The following is a 23,822-nucleotide window of genomic DNA, read 5'->3' as shown; positions in this document are numbered from 1 at the left end:
ACATTTAGCTGCCAGTCCTGTCCATCCCTGAGCCACATCGCTGTAATTGCTACGATATCCCAGTCCCATGTTCCCAACCATGCCCTGAGTTTATTTGCCTTACCTGTTAGGCTCCTTGCTTTGAAATATATGCAGTTTAATTTATCGGTCCTACCTCATTCTCTGCATTGTTCCTGTCTGCCATGACTGTTTGACTTATTCATTTCCCAACTGTATCAGTCTCAGACTGCTCTCTTTCCTCAGGATTTCCCTGGATCCTGGTCCCACTGCATCCACCATCTGCAACCGCCACCCTACCAATCCCTTACAAGTTTAAATTCTCCTGAGCAGCTCTAGCAAATCTACCTGCCAGTGTATTAGTCCCCGTCCAATTCAGGTGCAATCCATCCTTCATATACAGGTCACCTCTACCGCACAAGAGATTCTAATGATCCAAAAATGTGAATCCTTCTCCCCTGCACCAGCTCCTCAACCACGCATTCACCTGCTCTATCTTCCTATTCCTACCCTCACTAGCTCGTGACATTGGGAGTAATCCAGATATTACTACCTTCAAGAACCTCCTTTTTAAATTCCTGCCTAACTTCCTATATTCTCTCAGAATCTCATCCTTATCTCTCCCGATGTCATTAGTTCCAACGTGTACAATGACCTCCTGCTGGTCCCTCTCGCCTTTGAGCATATTCTGCACCCTCTCCGAGATATCCTTGATCCTGGCACCAGGGAGGCAACAGACCATTCTGATGTCTTGCCGTTGGCTGCAGAAACGTCTGTCTATGCCCCTGACTAGAGAGACCCCTTTCACAATCGACCACTTGGAACCTGGTGTACCCCTCGGCACATTACAGCAAGTCTCAGTACCAGAAACCTGGCTGCCCTGGCTACATTCCCCTGAGAGTTCATCACCCCCGACATTTTCCAAACCAGCATAATTGTTTGTGATGGGGATAGCCACAGGAGACTCTGCACTACCTGCCTCCCTCTCCTACCCTTCCTGGACATCACCCATCTACCTAACTGTATCTTCAGTTTATTTCCCTTCCTGCAACTGTCATCTATCACACCTCCTAGCTCCTGTAAATTCCTCATTGCCTCTAACAGCCAGTCTAACCGATACATGCAATCCAATTGGATTCACAACCAAACACAGTTCCCGCAGTCATGCTCATCAGTAACATGGCAAATCTGTCTAATGTCCCACATCCAATAGGAAGAGCACATCACTCTACTAAAGGCCATCTTTGCAGCTTAACAATCTACAGACCCAGAAAATAGAACAGTCTTACTGCTGTAAAAACATTGCTCCAAATTAACTTAGTAGCTATGTTATATATTTCTAAAGTGTAATCAAGAGATCTCAATAAAAACATATAATAAAAAAAAACATTCTACTCACTATTGTAGATTTTCAAAAAAGAACTAACCACTTAGCTGCTCCCCTGCTGTGATCCCCCCACACAGGCTTCTCTAAGGTCAGCTATGAATTTTACTGTCTGTATGCTTTCTTTCAATAGAAGGCACACACATGAATTACTGTTTATTCATTGTTTATGACTTATAAATCTGCATTATTCTCTCAAACCCTATTTTCAATGTATATTTTGTTTTGTGTGTGAGTGAGTGGATTAGAGTTAGATTTTGAGAATGAACTCATGAATAAATAACTTTCTATATTTGAACTCACAAAAACTTGCTGTTGGGTTTTATAGATGAGCTCTGTATTCAAGAGTTAGGAATCACACACGTTCTCCTTGTCAAAAATGTACAGAATTCAGATAGTAAAAGACAGGGATAGGGGTTTTCAGTCCTCTTCTCATAACTGTCCAAAACCAAATTATTAATTCAGTGTCCTTTCATCACTCTACATCTTCATTGTAAGTTGCAATATTCACCAAATACGGTTCAATGATGAATTTTTTGTCTGTTTACTAACAGAACATTTGCCAGACTCTTTGGTGCTCTGTGAATGGTTCATGCCGCTCTAAGCTGGATGCTGCAGCTGACGGGACCAGTTGTGGAGAGAAGAAGGTATGTAAAGGGTCTCAGTTACAACAATTAAATCCTTCTGATAATTCACATGCAACATAATTTTCAACTGTTTCAGCCAAGAGGTGACTTCTTATTTACAATTTTCAATAATTTTTAGCTACCTGAAATGCATTTTTTTTTGGTTTTCCTCACCCTCTCTTCTGAAGGAGCTAGCTTGGGCTGGATTTGAGTTCCAAGGGTTCCTCATCCATGTGGCTACTTTGTCTTGACAAAGGGCATCAGTAGGCTTTTATGTTGTGGTTGGTTGGCTCGCCGAGCTGGTTCATTGTTCTGCAGACATTTCATTACCCTGCTGGGTAACATTATCAGTGCAGCCTCCGATGAAGGCTTTTATATTGTGAGAGATGTAGATATGTGATTGATAGCCATGCAGACATTTTGTGGCATGAATCATTGGACAACAAACAAATGCAGACTTTAAGTGAGATGAGCCATAATTGGTAAGGTGACAAGAAGAGAGCGAGTGTCTCGCCAGTGCCAATTCACCCTTTCTCACCACCTCCAGTAATGGGAAGAATGCACCTGATGGGCCGAATGGCTTAATTGTGCAATGCAACAATTCTATGATTTTATAATTGCCTGAGATCCCCTCATAAATTTCCTATGATATGTTAGCTGCAGAGAAAATAAAAGACAATCAAAAGCCAGGGGATCAAAGGAAATACAATATGCAATAGATTTACTGGTATTTCAAAACGGTTTCTTTTTGTGTTGTAACAAAGCAGCAACGATGAAGAGACTGGTCACAACATAGTTAGCCAATAATTAATTTTCATCTCTTTGGTGTTATTTGAAAACTAGAGCATATTTCACTGACAGAGAATTGGCATTGTTCCATTTTATTAGCTCTCATTCCTTTTGTAATAACCAACTGGGATTGAATTTTCCTATGAAAATCAAGTTCTGCATTCAGTTTCAGTCAAATTGAATGGCAATTTGTTCATGGAATACCAACAAAATAATTGTACTAAACCTTTAATTATTAGCAATTATTATTGAATTATCTACTTGTTCTACTTCTTTGTGTTGAATTCAATTTTACTGAATCTTGTTTCCAGTTGGAAACTATTAAGTTTAAATTTCTTTTTTGTGGTTAACATGGGGAGCTGTACTGATCTTATTTGAAGGCATAGAACAGGAATAGACCAGTATGTTCCTTTTGCATGCTCCATCATTCGATAAGATCGTGGCTGATTTGATTGGGACTTTATTTCCAATTTTGTGTCTACCCCGTCTACCCTTTCATTCCCTTGTTAATTGACAATCTAACTCAGGCTTAAAACTATTCAATGATCCTGCCTCCCCTGTATCTGGAGAAATAAATTCCACAGACAAATGACTGTCTAAGAGAAATTCTCCCAATCTCTGTTCAAATTGAGTAATGTTTTATTTTTAAACTGTCACCATTTTGTTCTCGTCTGTCCTACAAGAGCAAACTTCCTCTGAACATCCAACTTGTCACATCTCTTTAGAAGCTTTTATCCTTTCAGCAAGTTCACTGCACATGCTTTTAAACTCCAACAGATGCAGGCTTAACCTGTCCAACTTTTCATTATAGAGAACACCCTCATCCCAAGAATCAGTTGAGTGAACCTTCTATGATGTTCTGTGCACGGTTATAGTACTAAAACATGAGAGAAACAGAAGAAGCAGACTTTATGTTGAGGCTGGGCGAGGTCACTTCACACTGTGCACTATTAGAAAGGCTTGTTTCCCACATGGGAATTTGGTGATTGGTGTGACAGAATGCATTTTAGGAAGTAAGAAATGACATAGCAAGGTGTGGGTTATCTTTGACAGGTCATGGGAGTAGAGTTTCCAGAATACACTTCTCTACCAGAAGTTACAATGATCCAAACAGCTGCCTGCATGGGTCTTACAATTATAACTCAGGAAGATTTTCCACAGGCATGACTCTTTGTTAAGTAGTCAATTGATCACCACTTAAGGTTCTCCTTCCACTAGCACTTATATCAGTGAGTGAGGGCACCCACACAATGTGGCATAACCACCAGGTCAACCTTAGTATCCTGACTGTAGATTAGCCCAAGTCACCAACATCCAACTACTGCTCTGAACTCATGAGGAGAAATTCTAAGGATTTATGGAGGACACTTAGGGATTACTAAGTACAGAGCATGTGTACAACAGTCTATACGATGGCTAGGTATTTGAAGAGAATAGCATGTGACCCAGACAAGCGCATGTGCAAGAAATGTCACTGGTTGCAGAAACTTGGTTTCAGTACTTGGACTGTGACAGGAGTCATGTGGTACCTCACGAGTCAGATTGTATGCAAATAGCATGCTCTGGGAGGTGGTCATACTGCAGAATAAAGGCATTCAAGCAGATTCAGAAATTGGTAATCATCGGACGACCCAGGAGAACCAGGCAGCTAGTGTAAGAGTCTCCCAAGGCTATTTGCTCACTAAATGGTTTTCTATTCTGGACACTGGTGAGGGAACTAGTTCTTCAGAAAAGTGAAGCAATAGCCAAGACCATGGCACAGCAGGTGGCTTGGATGTACTGAAGGAAGTAAGAAGAGTGGAAGAACAATATAGATAGGGGATTCATTAGTTTGGGAAACCGACAGGCCTTTCTTCTGCTTTAGATGTTACTCCAGGATGGTTTGTTGGTTCTTTGGTGCCAGGGTCGAGGATGTCACAGACTAGCTGCCAAACATTCTTCAGGGAGAGAGTGATCAGCCAGAAGTCGTGATTGACATTCATACCAAGGCTGTGAGTAGGAAGTTGCAGGCAGAATTTAGGGAGCTAGGAAAAAAACCAGGAAGTAGGACCTCTAAAATAGTAATCTCTGGATTATCCCAATGCCATGCACAAATGAGCAAATAAAAATAAGGGATATAACAGTTCAAATATGTGGCTGAAAGGATGGTGCAGGAGGCAAGATTCCTGGGACACTGGGACTGGCTTCAGGTAGTTGGCATCTATAAGAACTGGATGGGTTACAGCTGTACCGGATCAAGACTGAGCTCCTTAGCTGGGCATTTTTCTTGTGCTGTTGCAGAGGGCTTAATCTAAATAGGAGGGGGCTTGAGAACCAGCAGAATATATCAGAGAGATACCTACATTCCACAAAAACAGACCATACTATCAAGCAATTAATTAACAAATAGTAAGTTGATAGTGGATTTGGAATAATGGAATAATTAAAGCATTGCAAACCATGGTTGTTTTGTGAGTGCAAGAAGCAAAATGAATGAAATTGACCAATTACAGGCAGAGATCACATGGAATACAGGGAGAACTAGCCAGTTTGATACAGAACTGGCTCAAACATAGGAGGTAGAGGGTGCTGGTGGAAGGTTGCTTTTTAGACTGGAGGCCTGTGAACAGCAGTGTACCACAAATATCAGTGCAGGGTCTGCTGCTTTTTGTCATTTATAAAAATGGTTTGGATGTGAATATAGGAAGTATGGTTCGTAAGTTTGCAGCTGACACCAAAATTGGAGGTGTAGTGGACAGCAAAGAAGGTTGTGTCAGAGTACAATGGGACCTTGATCAGACGGGCCAATGGACCAAGAAGTGGCAGATGGAGTTTAATTAAGATAAATGTGAGATGCTGCATTTTGGAAAGGCAATCAGGGCAGGACTTATACACTTAATGGTAAGTGGAGAGTGTTGCCAAACAAAGAGACCTTTGGAGTGCTGGTTCATAATTCCTTGAAAGTGGAGTCGCAGGTAGACAGGAGAATGAAGAAGACATTTTATATGCTTGCCTTTATTGGTCAGTGCATTGAGTGTAGGAGTTAGGATATCATGTTGTGGCTGTACAGGACAATGGAAAGGCCACTTCTGGAATACTGCTTTCAATGTTACACCCTGCTATATGAAAGATGTGAAAGACTTTTTACCAGGGTAATGGAGTGCAAAACTAGAGGGCATAGGTTTAAGGTGACAGGGGAAAAATTTAAAAAGGAAAGGCCAACTTTTTTATGCAGAAGATGGTGTGTGTATGGAATGAACTCCCAGAGGAAGTGATTCAGGCTGGTGCAATTACAACATTTAAAAGGCAACTGGATGGGTATATGTATAAGAAGGGATTAGAGGAATATGAGCCAAATACTCGAAAATGGGTTTAGATTAATTTAGGATATCTGATTGGCAGTTGCACCAAAGGGTCTGTTTCTGTGCTGTACATCTCTATGACTCTATGAGATAGCTATCTAGAAGTATGATGTTGTGGCTATAACAGAAACACGGCCCAAGGGAGTGCAGGGGTGGTTATTAATAATCCTGGATACAAGATCATAGAATCCCTACAGTGTGGAAGCAGGCCATTCAGTCCATTGAGCCCAAAGCAATCCTCTGAAGAGCAGTCCACCCAGACCCAACTGCCCCCAACCCTGCCATTCCCATGATTGATCCACCTAACTTACACATCCTTTCTCACTATTGCCAATGTAACATGGCCAATCTATCTAACCCACACATCTTCGGATTGTGGGAAGAAACCAGATCACCCAGAGAAAGCCTACAAAGACACAGGGAGAACATACAGGCTCCACACAGGCAAGTCACCTGAGGATGGAATTGAACCTGGGTCCCTGGCACTTTGAAGCAGCAGTGCCAATGACTAAGCCACCGTGCCACCTGGATGTTCAGGCAAAATGGGAAAGGGAGAGTAGGAAGAGGCTGGCAGTATTAGCTAAGGACAGCACTGAAGTACTGGAGAAAGAAAATATCTGAAAGGATTCAAAGATAGAATCCATTTGTCGAGTGCTAAGTAACAAAAAAGATGTAACTACATTGCTCAGTGTGGACTGGAGACCATCAACAAATAAGAAGGATATAGAGGATCAAGTTTGTAACCAAATTACTGAGATCTTCTTAAATTATAGAATAGTTTTAATGGTGGGTTCTCCAAATGTAGACCAAGGTAGAAGTGTTGTAAAGGGAGAATTTTCAACAGACATATGTGTCCAGTCCAATGAAAAGGGAGGTGCTGTTACAGCTGGCTCATGGAATCAAGATGGGCAAATAGCTTAATTGTCAGTGGGGAAATATTTAACACATAGTGATGATTATAACATGATGTTTAGAATGCTGTGAAAAATAACAGTGAACAATGGAAAGTACAAATAATGAACTTGGACAGAGCCGACTTTAATGGGGCAAGAAAAGACCTGAACCAAGTAGACTGAAGGCAAAGGTTGGCAGGAAGGAATGGAACTGAACAAGGGGATATTTTGCAGAAGGAGATAGCTCTGGCAAAAGGAAAACATAGCGGAAACAAACATAGAGTTTCCTGAATGAAAAGGGAGTTAGAAATTCATATAAAGAAGAAAAAGTGTGCTTATCACAGATGTCCGATGGAACATACAATTAAGAATCAAACTGATTTTGTATTTTTGTTCACTTATGGATATGGATGTCCATATTATTTATTGATATACAAATATATTTATGATATTTATTGCCTGATCCCTAGTTGCCCCCCCCACCCAACCTTGAGAAGGTAGCAGTGAGCTGCCTTCTTCACAGTCTATTAGCTTTAGGTACATGTACAATACCGTTAGGGAGGGAGTTCCAGGATGGAATGTCAAGGGGCAATATTGCATTCTCTCTCATTGGAGATGGTCATTGTCGGTGCTTATGTGGCATAAATACCAGCTGTCAGCTCAAACCTGGATATTTCCCAGATTTTGTTGAACTTGAACATGGCCTGCTTCAGTATCTGAGGAGTTGAGAATGGTACTGAATATTATGTAATCATTGGCAAATGTTCCCACTTCTGACCTTATGATGGAGGGAATGTCATTGATGAAGCTTCTGAAGATTATTCGGCCGAGGCCAGTGTCCTGAAGAATTCCGCAGAAATTTGCAGGAGCTGAGATGATTGACCTCTAACAACCACAGTCATCTTCCTTCATGCCAGGTATGACTCCAACCAGCTGAAAGTTGCCCCGATACCCATTGATTCCAGTTTTGCTAGGGCTCCTTAATGCCACACTTGGTCAAATGTCACTTTGATGTCAAGGGCACTCACTCTTGCCTCACTTCTGGCGGTCAGCTCTTTTGTCCACGTTTGAACCCAGGCTGGAATGAGATCAGAAGCTACTACCCCTGGCAGAACCCAAACTGGGCATCACTGAGCAGGTTGTTGCTGAGCAGGTGCTGCTTGGTAGCACTGTTGATAACACCTTGTATCACTTTATTCATGGTTGTGAATTGACTGATGGGGTAGTAATTGACTGGGTTGGATTATCCTGAACAATTTTCTCTATTGTCAGGCAGAGGCCAATGTTGTAGCTGCCCTGGAACAACTTGATTAGTGGTGGAGCAAGTTCTGGGGCGTGGGTCTTCAGTGATATTGCTGGAATGTCAGGACCCATTGCCTTTACAGTATCCAGTGCCTCCAACCGTTTCTTGATATGATATGAATTGCCTGAAGACTGTTAGCTGTAATACTTTGGATTTCTGGAGGAGGCCAAGATGGATCATCCTCTCGACACTTCTGCTTGAACGTTGTTGCAAATGCTTCCGCCTAATCTTGGGGAATGAATAGCGCTAATGGGGACCATTAGAGATAGACAATGGATTGTGTGTGTTAGCAGCCCATGTGATGCCAAGGCCTGGTATGTGGGGTGGGGATAAAGCATGGGAAAAGTTGCTCTAGCCCTAAAATTGTTGAACTCGATATTGAGTCTCTGATGGTGTCAGTCAGTCCTTAACTTTATATGGAATGAGTCAAAATTACTGGACACTGTATGCATGATGTTGGAAGTGGAAGGAGAAGGATCAATAACTTCTTCCATGCCCAAAAGTACTTTTTCAAAACCATCCAACCACACCCTTTGATCTTGAGGGCTGTGCTCTAAAATACTTAATGTTTCAGAATACTCATTGTACCACCCTCAATGTTTTTAATGTATGTAAGCAATTGATGGAAAGATGTAAAAACAAAAGCATTGTTGTATTGGGTGCTTTTAACTTCTCCAGTATTGACTAGGATTCCTTCGTGCCAGGGACTTCGAGGGGACAGAATTTGTCATGTGCATCCAGGAGGATTTCTTGAAACAATATGTAGGTTGTCTAACTGGGAAAGGCGCTGTAGTAGACCTTGTATTGGGGAATGAGCTGGCCAGGTGATTTGAAGTTTCTGTGGGGGACCATTTTGGAAACAGTGACCATAATTCTGTAAGTTTTAAGACTGGCCCTCAGGCAAAACTGCTAATTTGTGGGAAGGTTAATTACAACAGTATTAGGCAGGAATTGAGTGACTATTTGAGGATAAATCCACATCTGACATGTGGGCGTCTTTTAAAGGCCAGTTGATCAGGACAAAAACTTCAGGATGCATATCTGTGAAGATGGCAAGTTTCATGAACCCTGGATGACAAGAGATATCAAAGGTTTAGTGAAAAAGCAAAAGGAAACATATATAAGATTTAGGAAACTGCAATCAGACAGAGTCCTTGAGGAATATAAAGGAAGCAAATCAGGAAAGAACTTAAACAAGGAAGTAGAAGGACTAAAAGGAGCCAGGAAATGTTATTGGCAAGTAGGATTAAGGAGATTCCCAAAGCATTTTATATGTATATAGGAGCAAGAGGGTATCTAGGGAAAGGTTAGGCCCACTTATGGATAAAGGAAAGAATTTATGCATGGAGCTAGAGGGAGTTGGTGAGGTCCTAATGAATACTTTGTATTAGTATTCACAAAGGAGAAGGACGTGCATTGTGGTCAGTTAGGGAGGAGTATATTCATATTCTACGGCATGTCAATATAAAGAAGAAGGAAATGATGGGTGTCTTGAAAAACATTAAAGTAGGCAACTCCCCAGGGTGTATCGAATAGGAAGCTGATGGAGGTAACAGAGGAGATTGCTGGGGACTTTCAGAGATCTTTGTCTCCTTTTTAGCTACAGGCGAGCTCCCAAAAGACTGGAGAATAGCCAGTGATGTTCCTTTATTTAGAACAGCTCCAGGATAATCCAGGAAATTACAGGCCAGTAAGCCTTACATCAGTGGTAGGGAAATTATTGGAGAAGATTCTTAGAGACAGGATTTAATCATATTTGGAAAAGAATGGACTTATTAGGGATAGTCAGCATGAGTTTGTGCAGGGGAGGTCTGTCTCACAAATTTGATTTGAGTTTTTTGAGAAAGTGACAATGTTTAAGAGACATTTGGACAGAACCTAAACAGGCAGAGAATAGAGAGATACAGATCATGTACAGGCAGATGGAATTAGTTTAGAATGGAATTATGCTTGGCACAAAAATGATGGGCTGAAAGGCCTGTTTCTGTGGGGTCCATTTATATTTTCTTTGTCAATGTTTTTGTTGACTGATTGTACCTGACCATTCTGATTATGTGTAGTTGGAAGGCAGTGTTTCTTTTCTAGTCTATTGTTTGTAGGAGCACTGTGCTTTTTTTTAACCTGTATGGTGCCTTCAGTGTCTTATCTAAAGTATTCCTGTGACGGTGGGTGGTGGAGTGATAGATATGCTGGCAATGTGTTTACCTTTTACGGTCATATGCAGCTGAAGGACTATGGCACTTAAGACCTCAGGGTTATCTGTTCTGTTGTTAACTTTACCCCATTCAGCCCAGGTATGATTTGGCTATACACATGAAATTCTGTTTACTATAGAGCCAGGACTCATTAATATATACTATTGACACCAACACGAGTGTTGCTGCTATTTTGTATGTGCTGTTCATTGCATCGTTGTAGCATCTGTCTATTGCAGTAAGGTACTCTTAATCAGTTAATAAGAAAATCTGATCTCAAGATGTTCATAGGTAGTTCTGCATTTTAGGAGATGAACTGATCATTGAGCTGTTTAGAGCAACACAGTTTTACTGCAGATGGAACTTACTTGGGACAAGGGGCAATTGAGCACTTATCTAGACTCTCAAAGTATCCACATTTCTTGCTGCTAATAATGTCAACCAAAATATCATTAAAATTGTTTTCAATATATAAAATATTATGCAATTTACTCCTCACAAAGATGATATTTGTAATACTATTTACATACTTGTTTATAAAATTTGCTTCCAAAATGCGATATACAAATTAAGGAGGTTTATCCTATCATGAATCATCAGTAACCCAACACTTTAAATGGAAGGTCATTCCCTACGTTGTTTCAAAAAACATAAACCAGGCACATGCAACAGCCCTGTTCAGTAAATGAAGACCTAAATAAAGAATACTTTAGCTGAATTATCTCAACACTTTTTGAGAATGATCCTACATATGTTCTGCAGAGGCACATGTAAATTGAGGTGGAGTATGTGTCTTGAGAGCACTGACTAGTTTTTCTCATGATGTGGAGGTGCTGGTGTTGGACTGGGGTGAACAAAGTCAGAAGTCACATGACACCAGGTTTTAGTCCAACAGGTATGTTTGAAACCACAGGCTTTCAGAGCGTAGCCCCTTCGTCAGGTGAAGTGAGAGAGAAGCACACAGAACGCAGAATTTATGAGCAGAGAGTGGAGTGGAGTGAGTGAAGTGTTGAATAATAATTCTCTGCATGTTGCCATGGCAGGGTTGTATGGTGTTGAGGTCAATGTTGTCCTGAAGGCTGGGTAGTTTGCTGTGAACAATGGTCTGTTTAAGGTTCAACAGTTGTTTGAAGGCAAGAAATGGAAGTGTCAGGATGGCCTTGGCGAGATGCTCATCATCATCAATGACATGTTAAAGGCTGTAAGGAACATGACGTAGTCTCTCTGCTCCTGGAAAGTACTGGATGACGAAGGGTACTCTATCGGTCATATCTGTCAGTCTTCTGAGGAGGTTGTTGCAGTTTTTCGCTGTGGCATGTCGGAACTGGCGATCGATGAGTTAAGCATCATATCCTGTTCTTATGAGGGCATCCTTCAAAAGCTTTAGGTGTTTATTGTGTTCCCCCTCATCTGAGCAGATCCTGTGGATGTGTAGGGCTTGTCTGTAGGAGATGGCTTCTTTGATATGTTCGGGTAGAAGCTAGACAAGGGCAGCATCGTGAGGTTATCTGTGGGCTTGCAGTAGAGTGAGGTACTGAGGTGTCCATCCTTGATGGAGATGCATATGTCCAAGAATGAGACTGATTCTGAAGAGTAGTCCACGGTAAGTCTGATAACGGGTTGAATCTTGTTGATATCACTATGTAGTGTTTCAGTGATTCCTCACCATGAGTCCAGAGGAATAAAATTTCATCAATGTATCTGGTGTATAGCATTGGTTGGAGGTCCTGTTCGGCAAAGAGGACTTGCTCAAACTTGTGCATGAAAATGTGGTGTATTGGAGTGCCAATTTGGTCCCCATGGCTGTTCTGTGTATCTGGATTAAGAACTGGTTGTTGAAGATGAAGATGTTGTGGTCACGGAATTGATTGATTTTATTGTCATGTATATCGAAATGTTGAAGTGGATGAGTTGTAGGATGGCGTCTGGAAATTGGCAGCTGTTCGTATTGAGTACCAAGGCTGTTGCAGCAGTGCCGTTGTCATGGGGTTTGCTGGTGTGGAGTGCTGAAACGTCCATTGTGATGAGGAATGTTCCTGGTTCGATTGGTCTGAGTTTCTGTAAGAAATCTGTAATGTTGCGACAGAAGCTGGGGGTTCCTTGTACAATGGGTTTCAAGATGCCCTTGACATAGCCAGAGAGGTTCGCACACAGGGTCCCATAGCCTGATATGATGGGACGTCCAAGTGTGTTGTCTTTGTGTATCTTCCAAAGTATGCAGGATGAGAATGCATTGGATACTCTGAGGGTCTCGATCAAAGGTCTTGATCAGTCTGTTCAGTTGACGGGTGTGTTCTTCGGTCGGATTGGCAGGTAGTTGACTGTAGTGTTCCTGGTTGTTCAGTTGTAGGTATATTCCTTTGCAGTATTATTCTATTCTGTATGACGATGGCTCCTCCTTTGTCTACTGGTTTGATGACAATGTTGCGATTGGTCTTGAGAGAATGGATGGCGTTGCATTGTGCTTGAGTGACGTTCTGCGCTATCTTGTGAGCATGGCTGATGAATCTAGCATTAATGCATCTCCTGACAGCTTGAGCCTAGGGCAGCGGCCTTCCGGAGGGGTCCAATTCAACTCTTTCTTCTTTGGTCACTGCACCACGGATCTCTCTGTCGACTGTTCCAGTTCATTGGTTGTCTCATTGGGCTTGCTGCTGACATCTTGGTGTTTGTGGAAGAATTCCTGGAGCCTCATTCACCTGATGAATTCCTCTGTGTTTGCCGCTAGACCAGTGGGGTCCATTTTGGTAGTGGGCAAGAAATTGTTCCCTTGCCTGAGAACTTTGATTTCATCCAGTTGAAGGGTGTGATCAGACAAGTTGATGATGGATTTCCCTGTGGTGGTACCATTTTCAACTGGTACCAGGGGGAGGCTTGGTTACTGCTGGTGGTGGTGCCAAGGTTCTCCAATTTCTAGTTCTTGGTGTGCATGTAGGCTGTGTAGCTCTGTTGCCTCACCTGCTTGGCAGTGTCTCTGCTCTGTACTGAGCACAAACTGAGAATATGGACTCTATCTCAATTTCAAAATTGCAGCGTCTGCTGTAGTGTTAGTGTACGAGATGATTAAGGAGTGTGCGAGAGGTGCAATGGCAGAGTCTCTCAGCATAGTCTGTGTTGTCGGTCGACTCAAGTGGGTTTGTGATCTGTAGTCCTTTTCTCTGCCTTCTTGCATCTCTGTGGAAACTCCATGTCTGTGTCCATATGCGCGATCTTCTTGGAGATCCTCTCCATTCTGAGCCAGCAGTTTGTGGTGTCGATGGTAGCCAAGATGTGGAGGTGCCGGTGTTGAACTAGGGTGGACAAAGTCAGAAGTTACATGACACCAGGTCATAGTCGAATAGGTTTATTTGAAATCACAAGCTTTCGTAGTGGAGCCCCTTCATTTTTTTTCAGATTTCCTGAGAACTAAACATTGATCCTTGAAGTGATGTTGTTGGTGGTATTGCAGAAGCAGTATTCATCCATTTGCAACACACAGTTCTTTTAAAATCTGGTTCTAATTCAAGTCGCCCATAAGTTAGTTCTCTTGTCAGCGGGAAGTTGAGGTCACAGAACAGCTGTGTTGCTGCAGTGCACAATTTAAAGAGCATGATTATTTTGGACTTTTGGCAAAATCAAAGGAAAAACTGAAGCTATACATTGTATAATTTTCGCTCAGTACCGATGGCTGCCATTTTGTGTAGATAGTTTCTAATCAATCTGTTGTTAAACTCTTGTTGGAGCAGTTGGGACTTGAACCCAAGCCTCCTGGCTCAGAGCTATGGGCATCAACACTGTACCACAAGAGCATTTTATTATTGTCTGTATATACCTGGCATATGTGGTTGTTAAAATTGTTGCCATACAATAAAATTTCATTATAATTTCATTTAAATAAAGACTTTCAGTCACTGAGTCAATTTGAAATAATTTTTCAATGATTAGAACGGATTTTTTCATTCATTTGATCTGTATAAAGTGACTATATCGAATGAGAACATGGATTTGGAAAATGTGCCCTATTTTCTTTTCTTGCCAGCTTTAGAAAAAAATAATTTTTGCAATGTAGGCAGTTGCAAACTAGTTTGTGGAAAGTGCTTGCCACAGTACAAAGTGGGCTTCAAAGCACTATTATTCAGCATTGACATTTAGAAAGAAATTGTCATTGAGATTCTTGCAAAAACTGGTATTAAACCTTACGTTTATATTTAATGCTGATTTTCCTTGGCTGTCGAAACAAGCATTAAATTATGCAGGCTGTCATAACTTCAAGATGAGTGGAAATCACCACTAAGTGTTGACAAACTTTTCTCAATTCAAATAACTGAGTGTAATTTCTTAAGGATTATGTTTTGAAAAGCTGTACAAAAGCACAGATGACAATCTGTAACAATATGTATGCCTGTATTTATTTTGATTAAACATTTTTCACTTACATTTAATTGAAATTTAACAATAATCTTTAACCTGGGCAAACAGAGTTAATATTTATATAGCGTCTTTCCTGCAGTAAAGTATCCCAAGGCAGTTATCCAACAAAATTTGACCCTAGGATCAATAAGAAAATATTAGGGCATGTTGCCAAAAGCTTGATTAAAGAGATTTTTTTACAAAAAATCTTTAGGAAAGAAATAAAGAGTGTAGGGATTTGGTAGCTGAACTTATCTGTTCAATAGTAAAGTAATTCAGATCAGTGCTGCTCAGAGACCAGAATTGGTGGACTACTGGATGGACAGCAATCCAGAGCGGAGTGCAGATGGCCAGCAGCCTGGAACGGAGTGTGAACAGCCAGTGGCCCGGAGCGAAGATGGCTACTGGTTGGGAACTGGTGGAGCCTGGTCAGACCACGTGGAAGCCATTATAGAAAGACAGTAATGTCTATCTTTTTAACTTTATTTCTTATTTTCCTAACCTATACTATGTATATCTGTAATGCAGTGTAACATTTTTTCTTTATTTTCTGTACCTAGGGTACTTTGTACCTAAGATAGTGCTGTGTGTTGGCAACATTGTACACTTTTCACTACTGTTCTTTGGTAACTTGAGTATGCATGACAATAAACCTGTTCTGATTCTTCTCAAAGAGTTGTCAGGTTGGAGATATTTACAGAAGTAGGGAGGGGAAGAGAATAAGAGGATTTGAAAACTAGGATCAATGTTTTAAAATCAAGATGTTACCTCAAAGTAGGACCGCTAACACAGAAGTGACAAGTGAATGAAACTTTGTACAAGTTATGACATAAATAACAGAATTATAGGTAACAGATTTATGGAAAAGAAATGTTGGGAGGAGTGCATTTGAATAGGCAAGTACACAAGAGTAGGCCTCATTTTCTTAAGACCTTACAGTGAATAAATCAATGACTGTGTGGCTTTTCAACTACTTTTTCTTGATAGTCTCCATGAGTGGTCTAATGTCCTTTCTTTGATTCCCTGGACCTTTCACCGAGTTTATATCCATCTCTTCCTGCTCCACGTTGTAGACTTGTGATTTCCATCCACCAAGGATGATCCTCATCAATAACAGAACTGGGAATACAGTCAGGGCATTAGGGACTGGCATGAGGAGGAATTTCTTCAGTCAGAGGGTAGTGAATCTTTGGAATTCTTGACCACATAGCTGTAGACATTCAGTAATTGGGTACATTCAAGACAGAGATCAACAGTCCTTTAATTATTAAAACTCTTCAAGTGACATGGAGAAGGTGTAAAAAATGGCATTGAAATAGAAAATCAGCAATTATCTAGGTGAATGTTGGAGGAGACTTGAGGGAGCAATTAGTCTACTTCTGCTCCTCTTTTAGATTTTCTTTTCTCTTTAGATTAATTCACACGATGAAGGTGTCACTGGCCAGGCAGCATGTATTGTCCATCCCCAGTAGCCAGAGGACAGTTCAGAGTCAACCACATTGCTCTGGGGCTGGAGGCACATGTAGGCCAGAACAAAAAAGGATGGTAGTTTTCTTTCCCAGAGATCATTAGTGAACCACATGGATTTTTCCCCTGGAAATTAACAATGGTTTCATAGTCATTATTAGACTCTTAATTCCAGATTTTTATTGTATTCAAATTCCACTATCTACCATGGCAGGGATTGAACCCAAGTCCCTAGAACATTATCTGTGTCTCGAGATTAATATTAATAATTGATAGATGATACTAGGACACCATCACCTCTCGCTTTCCTGTGATTTGACAAAGCACAACATCCGTTGTATCACAATCTTTGTTGTTTGCATACATTTTTTTTGCATGATAACTCCTCATTCAGTGTCCTGATTCGAGAATGTTCATTAAAACCCAATCTGGAAGGAGGGGGCTGCCCTGTTAGCCAGCTCCCCCTCCCATTTGCTTGACAGAGAAAACTGCTTGAAATGACAAGGACACTTTTATGAGGTTGTGATAGCATACTCTGTCTTTGATGTAGTTTTGGAATACATAATTGTTTGTTTACATGACTTAGTAGCTATTTTTTAACTGGAGAATTTATTTTGCCACTGTCACTAAGATTCATTACATTGTCATAGATTTAGTTTTTATGTACACTGGCACCTAAAATAATTCCCATTGCTATTGCATGATTTCTGATGACTGGTAGATAATGAATACTGGATTACTGACTGTGGAGGATGCATAGAGGGCATGGAGTGACATGTGTAATGTGAGATGCATGGAAGATTTAAGGGAATGCATGATGACATGGGATAGGTGGAGTGGAAGGTAAGGGTTCAGGTTTCGAGGGCCTTTAAGCAACATTGAGATTTGGCTGTAAAAATAGGGGTGTGCATTTTAACCAGCCCCACTTCTGCACACAGACACTACTCCAGCACTCTGAAACAGCACTGCAAACCCAAACTGTATGTAAATGTGAAAAAAAATCCAGGCAAAGTCACACATGAATCAAGTGTGCAGTTCAGAAGCTGCAAAAGTAGAAAGGTTGTGTTTTTCTAACACTGAACGATAAACTGGTCCATATATTCATTGTAACACAGAGGGAAACTTTTCAGCCCATTGAATCCATGTTGCCCCTCGAAAGAGAAATCTACTCATTTCTATTCCTCTGCTTTTATCCCATTGTGGTGTCAGTTTATTTTGCTTAAGTGCCCATCCAATTTGTCCTCCAAATAATTCATTGTCTTCACTTCAACGACCTTCTAGATTTTTCTACAAGTGCAAGTAGTTGGTGGTGAATAAAAATGATTCTCACTCATACATCCTCTCCAATCTTTTTTTGTTTAACTGTTGCTTTCACAAAATTAATCTCTTTCTTTTTACTTTTATCAGACTGTTGGCTTCAAGATATACTTGTGCTTTACAACCATAATAAGAAGCTCGGCAGCTCCAAATACAAATGTTGTACAAATCCCAATGCAGCCGGCAACCATTATTGTGAGACTCTACTGCATATTGAAAAATGTAGCAGGAATCCTTGTAAATTCTGTATATCCTCATCCACCCATAATCACACTATGTTCACTTTTAATATGTTAAATGTGATTCATGCCTTGCTGTGTGTTTGACCATTCACCCAACATGATTGATTCATAAGGGAGATGGAGTGCCACACAGGAAAACAGAATTGAGGCCACAATGAGATCAGTAATGATTGTTTTTTGAATTTTGGAGTAGATTTAAGGAGCCAAATAGCCTCCTTTTACATAATTGAGTATAGGAGTTGGGAGGTCATGTTGTGGCTGTACAGGATATTGGTTAGGCCGCTTTTGGAATATGCATTCAGTTCCAGTCTTCCTGCTAAGGAAAGATGTTGTGAAACTTGAAAGGTTGCAGAAAAGATTTACAAGGATGCTGCCAGGGTTGGAGGGTTTCAGTTATAGGGAGAGGCTGAATAGGCTGGGGCTATTTTCCCTGGAACATCGGGGGCTGAGGAGTGACCTTATAGAGGTTTATAAAATCATGAGGAGCATGGATAGACTGAATGGGCAAGGTCTTTTTCCCAGGGCAGAGGAGTGTAAATCAAGAGGGCATAGGTTTAAGGTGAGAGGTGAAAGATATAAAAGAGACCTAAGTGGCAACATTTTCATGCAGTGTGGTGCGTGTATGGAATGAGCTGCCACTGGTAGAGGCTGGTACAATTACAACATTTAAAAGGCATCTGGATGGCTGCATGAGTAGAAAGGATTTAGAAGGATATAGGCCAAATGCTGGCAAAGGGGACAAGATTAATTTGGGATATTTGGTTGGCATGGATGAGTTGGCCTGAAGGGTCTGTTTCTGTGCTGTAAAGCTCTATGACTCTATCACTTTTCTCATTTTATAATCTTAATCTCTCACTGCCGTTTTGTTTCATAAGACTTCAAGTAATTTCTCTCTAAAGTTTATAAATATCATCCTCTTATAATTGTTGTTCCTTCTTCTCTTGGCCCATGTTGGGGTATAAAAGCCAATTTTCTCACTCAGGTAGCCATTTTTCCGCAAGTCAACATGCTTTTTGTAACTGGGGGAGGAGGAGAAGTGGGGGGGAAAACACATCATCACACATCAAAATCCCACCTACCACCTGCAAACATACTCATCATTGAGGAGACTGTGATGAGGAGCAGCACAGCAGAGCTGTCCTCACCCAACTTTGATCCTCATTCTTCTAAATTCTAGAATAATATTCTGAGTGATAATAAGGATCTGTAATCCCATTGAGGTGTTGAGGTTCTCTGGTCTCACAGACCTTCTACTTTCTCTCCAGCTGCAGCTAGTTCTGCTGTTGCACCTTTGATGTAGCCAGGCTTCTGAACACTTGGGATGGGGGATGAGAATAAAATTCCTCTATATTGTGTGTTGCTCCCAAAGAGATTATTGCAGTCAATATGATGGGCGTCATGTTCGGTGAGCCCATATTTTAAGGGAAATTATGGGTGCATTTCCTGTGGCCTCTTGTGCATTAAAATTAATGAGTGAGTGGTTGAAGCAAGACTCCCTGGTGATAGCATGAGTTTTAAAAATCACCCCTTATATGCCTATCTTGTGGTTTGAATTTTCTTGGCTGCATTTCAAAGAGTAAAACTGCGGATATTTCAATTTATTTTTGGAAAATGCCATTTTATTTCAGAAAACATTTAGTACAAGTATCAATTATACATGCTCCTAAATTAAAATCTGACAGCTCCCTACTTTAGTCATAAATACTTCAACATGTTGGATGCAGTGAAGAATATCGCTCAGCTTTGGCTGTTGACTGCTCTAAAAAATCATCAGTTGCAACACAACTCATCAATCCTCCAATAATATTTCTGCAGAAAATCAACAGTAAAGTAATGACTTTGTTTTTACTTCTTTTACACAACAAAAAAAAAGCTTTATTTATCTCTAGTCATGTTCATTAAAGTAAATCTGTAAATATTTCTAAATAAATGTAACTTCTGATGTATCATCATAGAATCCCTATGGTAACAAGCCCTTTGGCCAACAAGTCCACACTGACCCTTGGAGCATCCCACCCAGACCCATCCCCCTATAACCCACACATCCCTGAGCACTATGGGCAATCTGCCTAAGTTGCGCATCTTTGGGCTGTGAGAAGAAACTGGAGTACCCAGAGGAAACCCATGCAGACATAGTGAGAATATACAAACTCCACACAGACAGTCACCCAGGGTGGAATTGAACCCAGGTCCCTGGTCCTGTGAGGCAACAGTGCTAACCACTGAGCCACCGTGCCACCCTAAATGATGTGTTGTGCATGTTCATCAATGGACGTCTAAGTCCCATATGTTTGACAAAATAGAAACAGGATAGTGTTATGGACCAGACCAAACTCCCTGCAGATATATCAAAGAGTTAGTCCAGATCCTAACTCAAGTGTAACATAGAGTTAACAAGGTGTAGAACTGGATGAACACAGCAGGCCAAGCAGCATCAGAGGAGCAGGAAGGCTGACGTTTCAGGTCTGGACCCTTCTTCAGAAATGGGGGAGGGGAATGGGATTCTGAAATAAATAGGGAGAGAGGGAGAGGCGGATAGAAGGTGGATAGAGGAGAAGCTAGGTGGAGAGGAGACAGACAGGTCAAGGAGACGGGGTTGGAGCCAGTAAAGGCGAGTGTAGGTGGGAAGTTAGGGAGGGGATAGGTCGGTCCAGGGAGGACGGACAGGTCAAGGGGGCGGGATGAGACTGGTAGGTAGGAGATGGGGGTGAGGCTTGAAGTCAGAGGAGGGGATAGGTGGGAGGAAGGACAGGTTAGGGAGGCAGGGACAAGCTGGGCTGGTTTTGGGATGCGGTCGGGGGAGGGGAGATTTTGAAGCTTGTGAAGTCCTACAATCACCTTTACTGGCTCCAACCCTGCTTCCTGGACCTGTCTGTCTCCTCTCCACCTATCTGTTCCTTTATCCATCTTCTATCCGCCTCCCCCTCTCTCCCTGTTTATTTCAGAATCCCTTTCCCCTCCCCCATTTCTGAAGAAGGGTCTAGACCCGAAACGTCAGCTTTCCTGCTCCTCTGATGCTGCTTGGCCTGCTGTGTTCATCCAGCTCTACACCTTGTTATCTCAGATTCTCCAGCATCTGCAGTTCCTACGATCTTTCAAATGTAACATGCTGTGTTCCACATGTAAGTTGATTGGTCACACTACTCAGTTTCAAGCAAAATACATTTTATTCTTATCCCCAGTTAAAATACAAATAAAAGAAAGAAAAATTGGTATAACTTTAACTCTGTTGGAAAACTTAATAGAATAATAGATTAGTTAACTACTAAACAGCAACTGTTCCAGTACAATAATATCCGATAAACACACCATTGACAAAGGCAAATTCTGTAAAACAGGTTGTCTTACATGCGATTCTGGCAGCAGGAAGAGCACCCAAGCTTTAGCTGTAACAGAGAGAAAGATGTAGCAGCTTCCACAACCAGCTTCAAATTACACTGGTTTTGTGGGAGCCTGACTCCACCCATTCATGCTGCTTCTATTCTTTTAACTTTAAAAAAAAACCAAGGTCTCACAAGTTGTTTACTTTATTTGCTTGACGGAGACAGCTCTAAACCTATGGCCCAAAATCTCACTTCAAAGAAAAAGGGCAAAATACACCTCTTAAGGCCATTAATTTCTTTTAAAATTTGATATGCCAGAAAAATGTCCAGCACGCAAAAATAATTCCAAACTTATCCTTAACTCCTTTCTTAGAGGCACTGACCTTGGCTGGTGTGAACTTCCACCGGTACTAGTCATTTTCCTGTTCTTTGCTCAATTGCCTATTTTAGATGGGGAGTGGGGTTTTCTCTGAATTCGGCTATCAGAGTTGCCTGAGCTGTTTGGTGGGCGGACAGGAGCATTCAGCTGAACAATCGTAACCCATCACATTGAGAAACGATCCACTAAATTGGGAGCTATCAATCATTTTAGAGTGAAACAAAGACCTTCCAGATATATTCAGAGCTAGAATCTGAGGTGATTTAAATAATATTAATCATTGATAATGATTTCCCTCCAGCTCACTTGCTGCCTTATTAACCAAGAGGCCACTTGATTGAGACATACAAGATCCTTGATGTTGGTTTTGACAGGGTTGATATGAAAAGGATGTTTCCTCTTATGGAGAATCGTGAACTAGGAGTCACTGCTAAACATCAGTTAAAATAGAAATTAGATGATTTTTTTTTTCCTCTCTCAGAAAGTCATGAATCCTTGGAATTCTCTTTCTGAAAAGCTGTGGAAGGAGCGTTCTTGAATGTTTTAAAGGCAGATAGATTCTTATTATTCAAGGGAGTGAAAGATTATCAAAGATAGGCAGGAATGCAGATTTGATGTTGCAAGCTGATCGGTCATAATCTTATAGAATGGTGAAGCATGCTGAAAGGACTGAATGGTTGATTCTCCCCCTAATTTATAAGTCAAACGTAAGAATAGAATCTAAAAATGTTAAAGTTAAATATTTTTGGTAGATTTTATTTAATTCATTCACAGAATCTGAGCTTTGCTATCATTTAGTGCTCATTTCTAAATTTTTAGATTCTCTCTTGTCAAAGATGGTAATTGCCTGGTAATTTTGCAGTGTTATTGTTATTGATCACTTAGCAGTCCAATCTTAAACATTTTCTAAGTCTTGCTGCATTTTGGATTAAAAAATTGCTTTATTTTTTGAGGCTCTGCTTGTGAAAATTGACTTTAAAGGCTGGTTTCCAGAACCAAAACCAGAAATGTGCAAAGTCAATCAGATTAAATAGTAGTTATAAAGCTTAATCATTAATGTCAATACCCAAAGGATCTGGGTAGTTAGTGAAGTGACTACATTGATATTAAACGTGGATGTTAGGAAGGTTTAGCCTGAATCACCTTGTACATTATCGGTAGTACTCAGGAATCAATAAGCTGTTTCTCAGGGAATGCAGAGGGTGGACATCAGCCAGGAGAGCATTAGAATAATCGACATCGGAGGTAACAAAATCAAAACTGTAAGTTTCAGGAGTGATGAACTGTGACAGGGACACATGCTGATATTGTCATTGACAATAAAGTTCTTGACTAACTCAGATAAAACCACAATGGGTACACTTCAACAGTTCTTGGAGGGAGCAGAGAAATGTAAAACCACAGAACTTGTATCAACTGTCTTTGTATCTTGTATCTCTTCACAAGTGCTGTCACACAGGCATACGCATAACCACAAAAATGTCACTGACAATAAAATCCAAGGCAGGTTCTGTTGGAAGCTATTTCCAGCAGGCAATGTTCCAATGTCAGATCCCTTGAATTTTAACAACAACCTGTCAATACTGCTAGCAAGAGATAGTAGGAACTGCAGATGCTGGAGAATCCGAGACAACAAGGTGCAGGGCTGGATGAACACAGCAGGCCAAGCAGCATCATAGGAGCAGAGAGGCTGACGTTTCGGGCCTAGACCCTTCATCAGAAAAGGGGGAGGGGAAGGGGGTTTTGAAATATATAGGGAGAGAGTGGGAGGCGGATAGAAGAGGGATAGAGGAGAGGATAGGTGGAGAGGAAACAAACAGGTCGAAGAGGCGGGGATGGGGCCAGGAAAGGTGAGTGTAGGTAGGGAGTTAGGAAGGGGATAGGTCAGTCCAGGGAGGACGGACAGGTCAAGGGGGCGGGATGAGGTTGGTCGGTAGGAGATGGAGGTGCGGCTTGAGGTGGGAGGAGGGGATAGGTGGGAGGAAGAACAGGTTAGGGAGGCAGGGACGAGCTGGACTGGTTTTGGGATGCGGTAGGGGGAGGGGAGATTTTGAAACTTGTGAAATCCACATTGATACCATTGGGCTGCAGGGTTCCAAAGCGGAATATGAGTTGCTGTTCCTGCAACCTTCGGGTGGCATCGTTGTGGCACTGCAGGAGGCCCAGGATGGACATGT

General features: G+C 41.3%; 1 protein-coding gene across 1 annotated transcript in view; it reads left to right on the top strand.

The window, feature by feature from the left end:
* The window catches only part of LOC109916393 (A disintegrin and metalloproteinase with thrombospondin motifs 12-like), a 465,504-nt gene that overhangs the window by 271,149 nt on the left and 170,533 nt on the right, over nucleotides 1–23,822 (top strand). The window contains exon 12 of the mRNA XM_048604457.1: nucleotides 1,936–2,028. Within this exon, the coding sequence (XP_048460414.1) occupies nucleotides 1,936–2,028 (93 nt within the window). The remainder of the gene's footprint in view (nucleotides 1–1,935; nucleotides 2,029–23,822) is intronic.

Source organism: Rhincodon typus, chromosome 1 (assembly GCF_021869965.1).
Source record: "Rhincodon typus isolate 14 chromosome 1, sRhiTyp1.1, whole genome shotgun sequence".
NCBI lineage: Eukaryota > Metazoa > Chordata > Chondrichthyes > Orectolobiformes > Rhincodontidae > Rhincodon > Rhincodon typus.
Note: the sequence above shows the minus strand (reverse complement) of the source record. Positions and strands in the feature narration are given on the sequence as shown.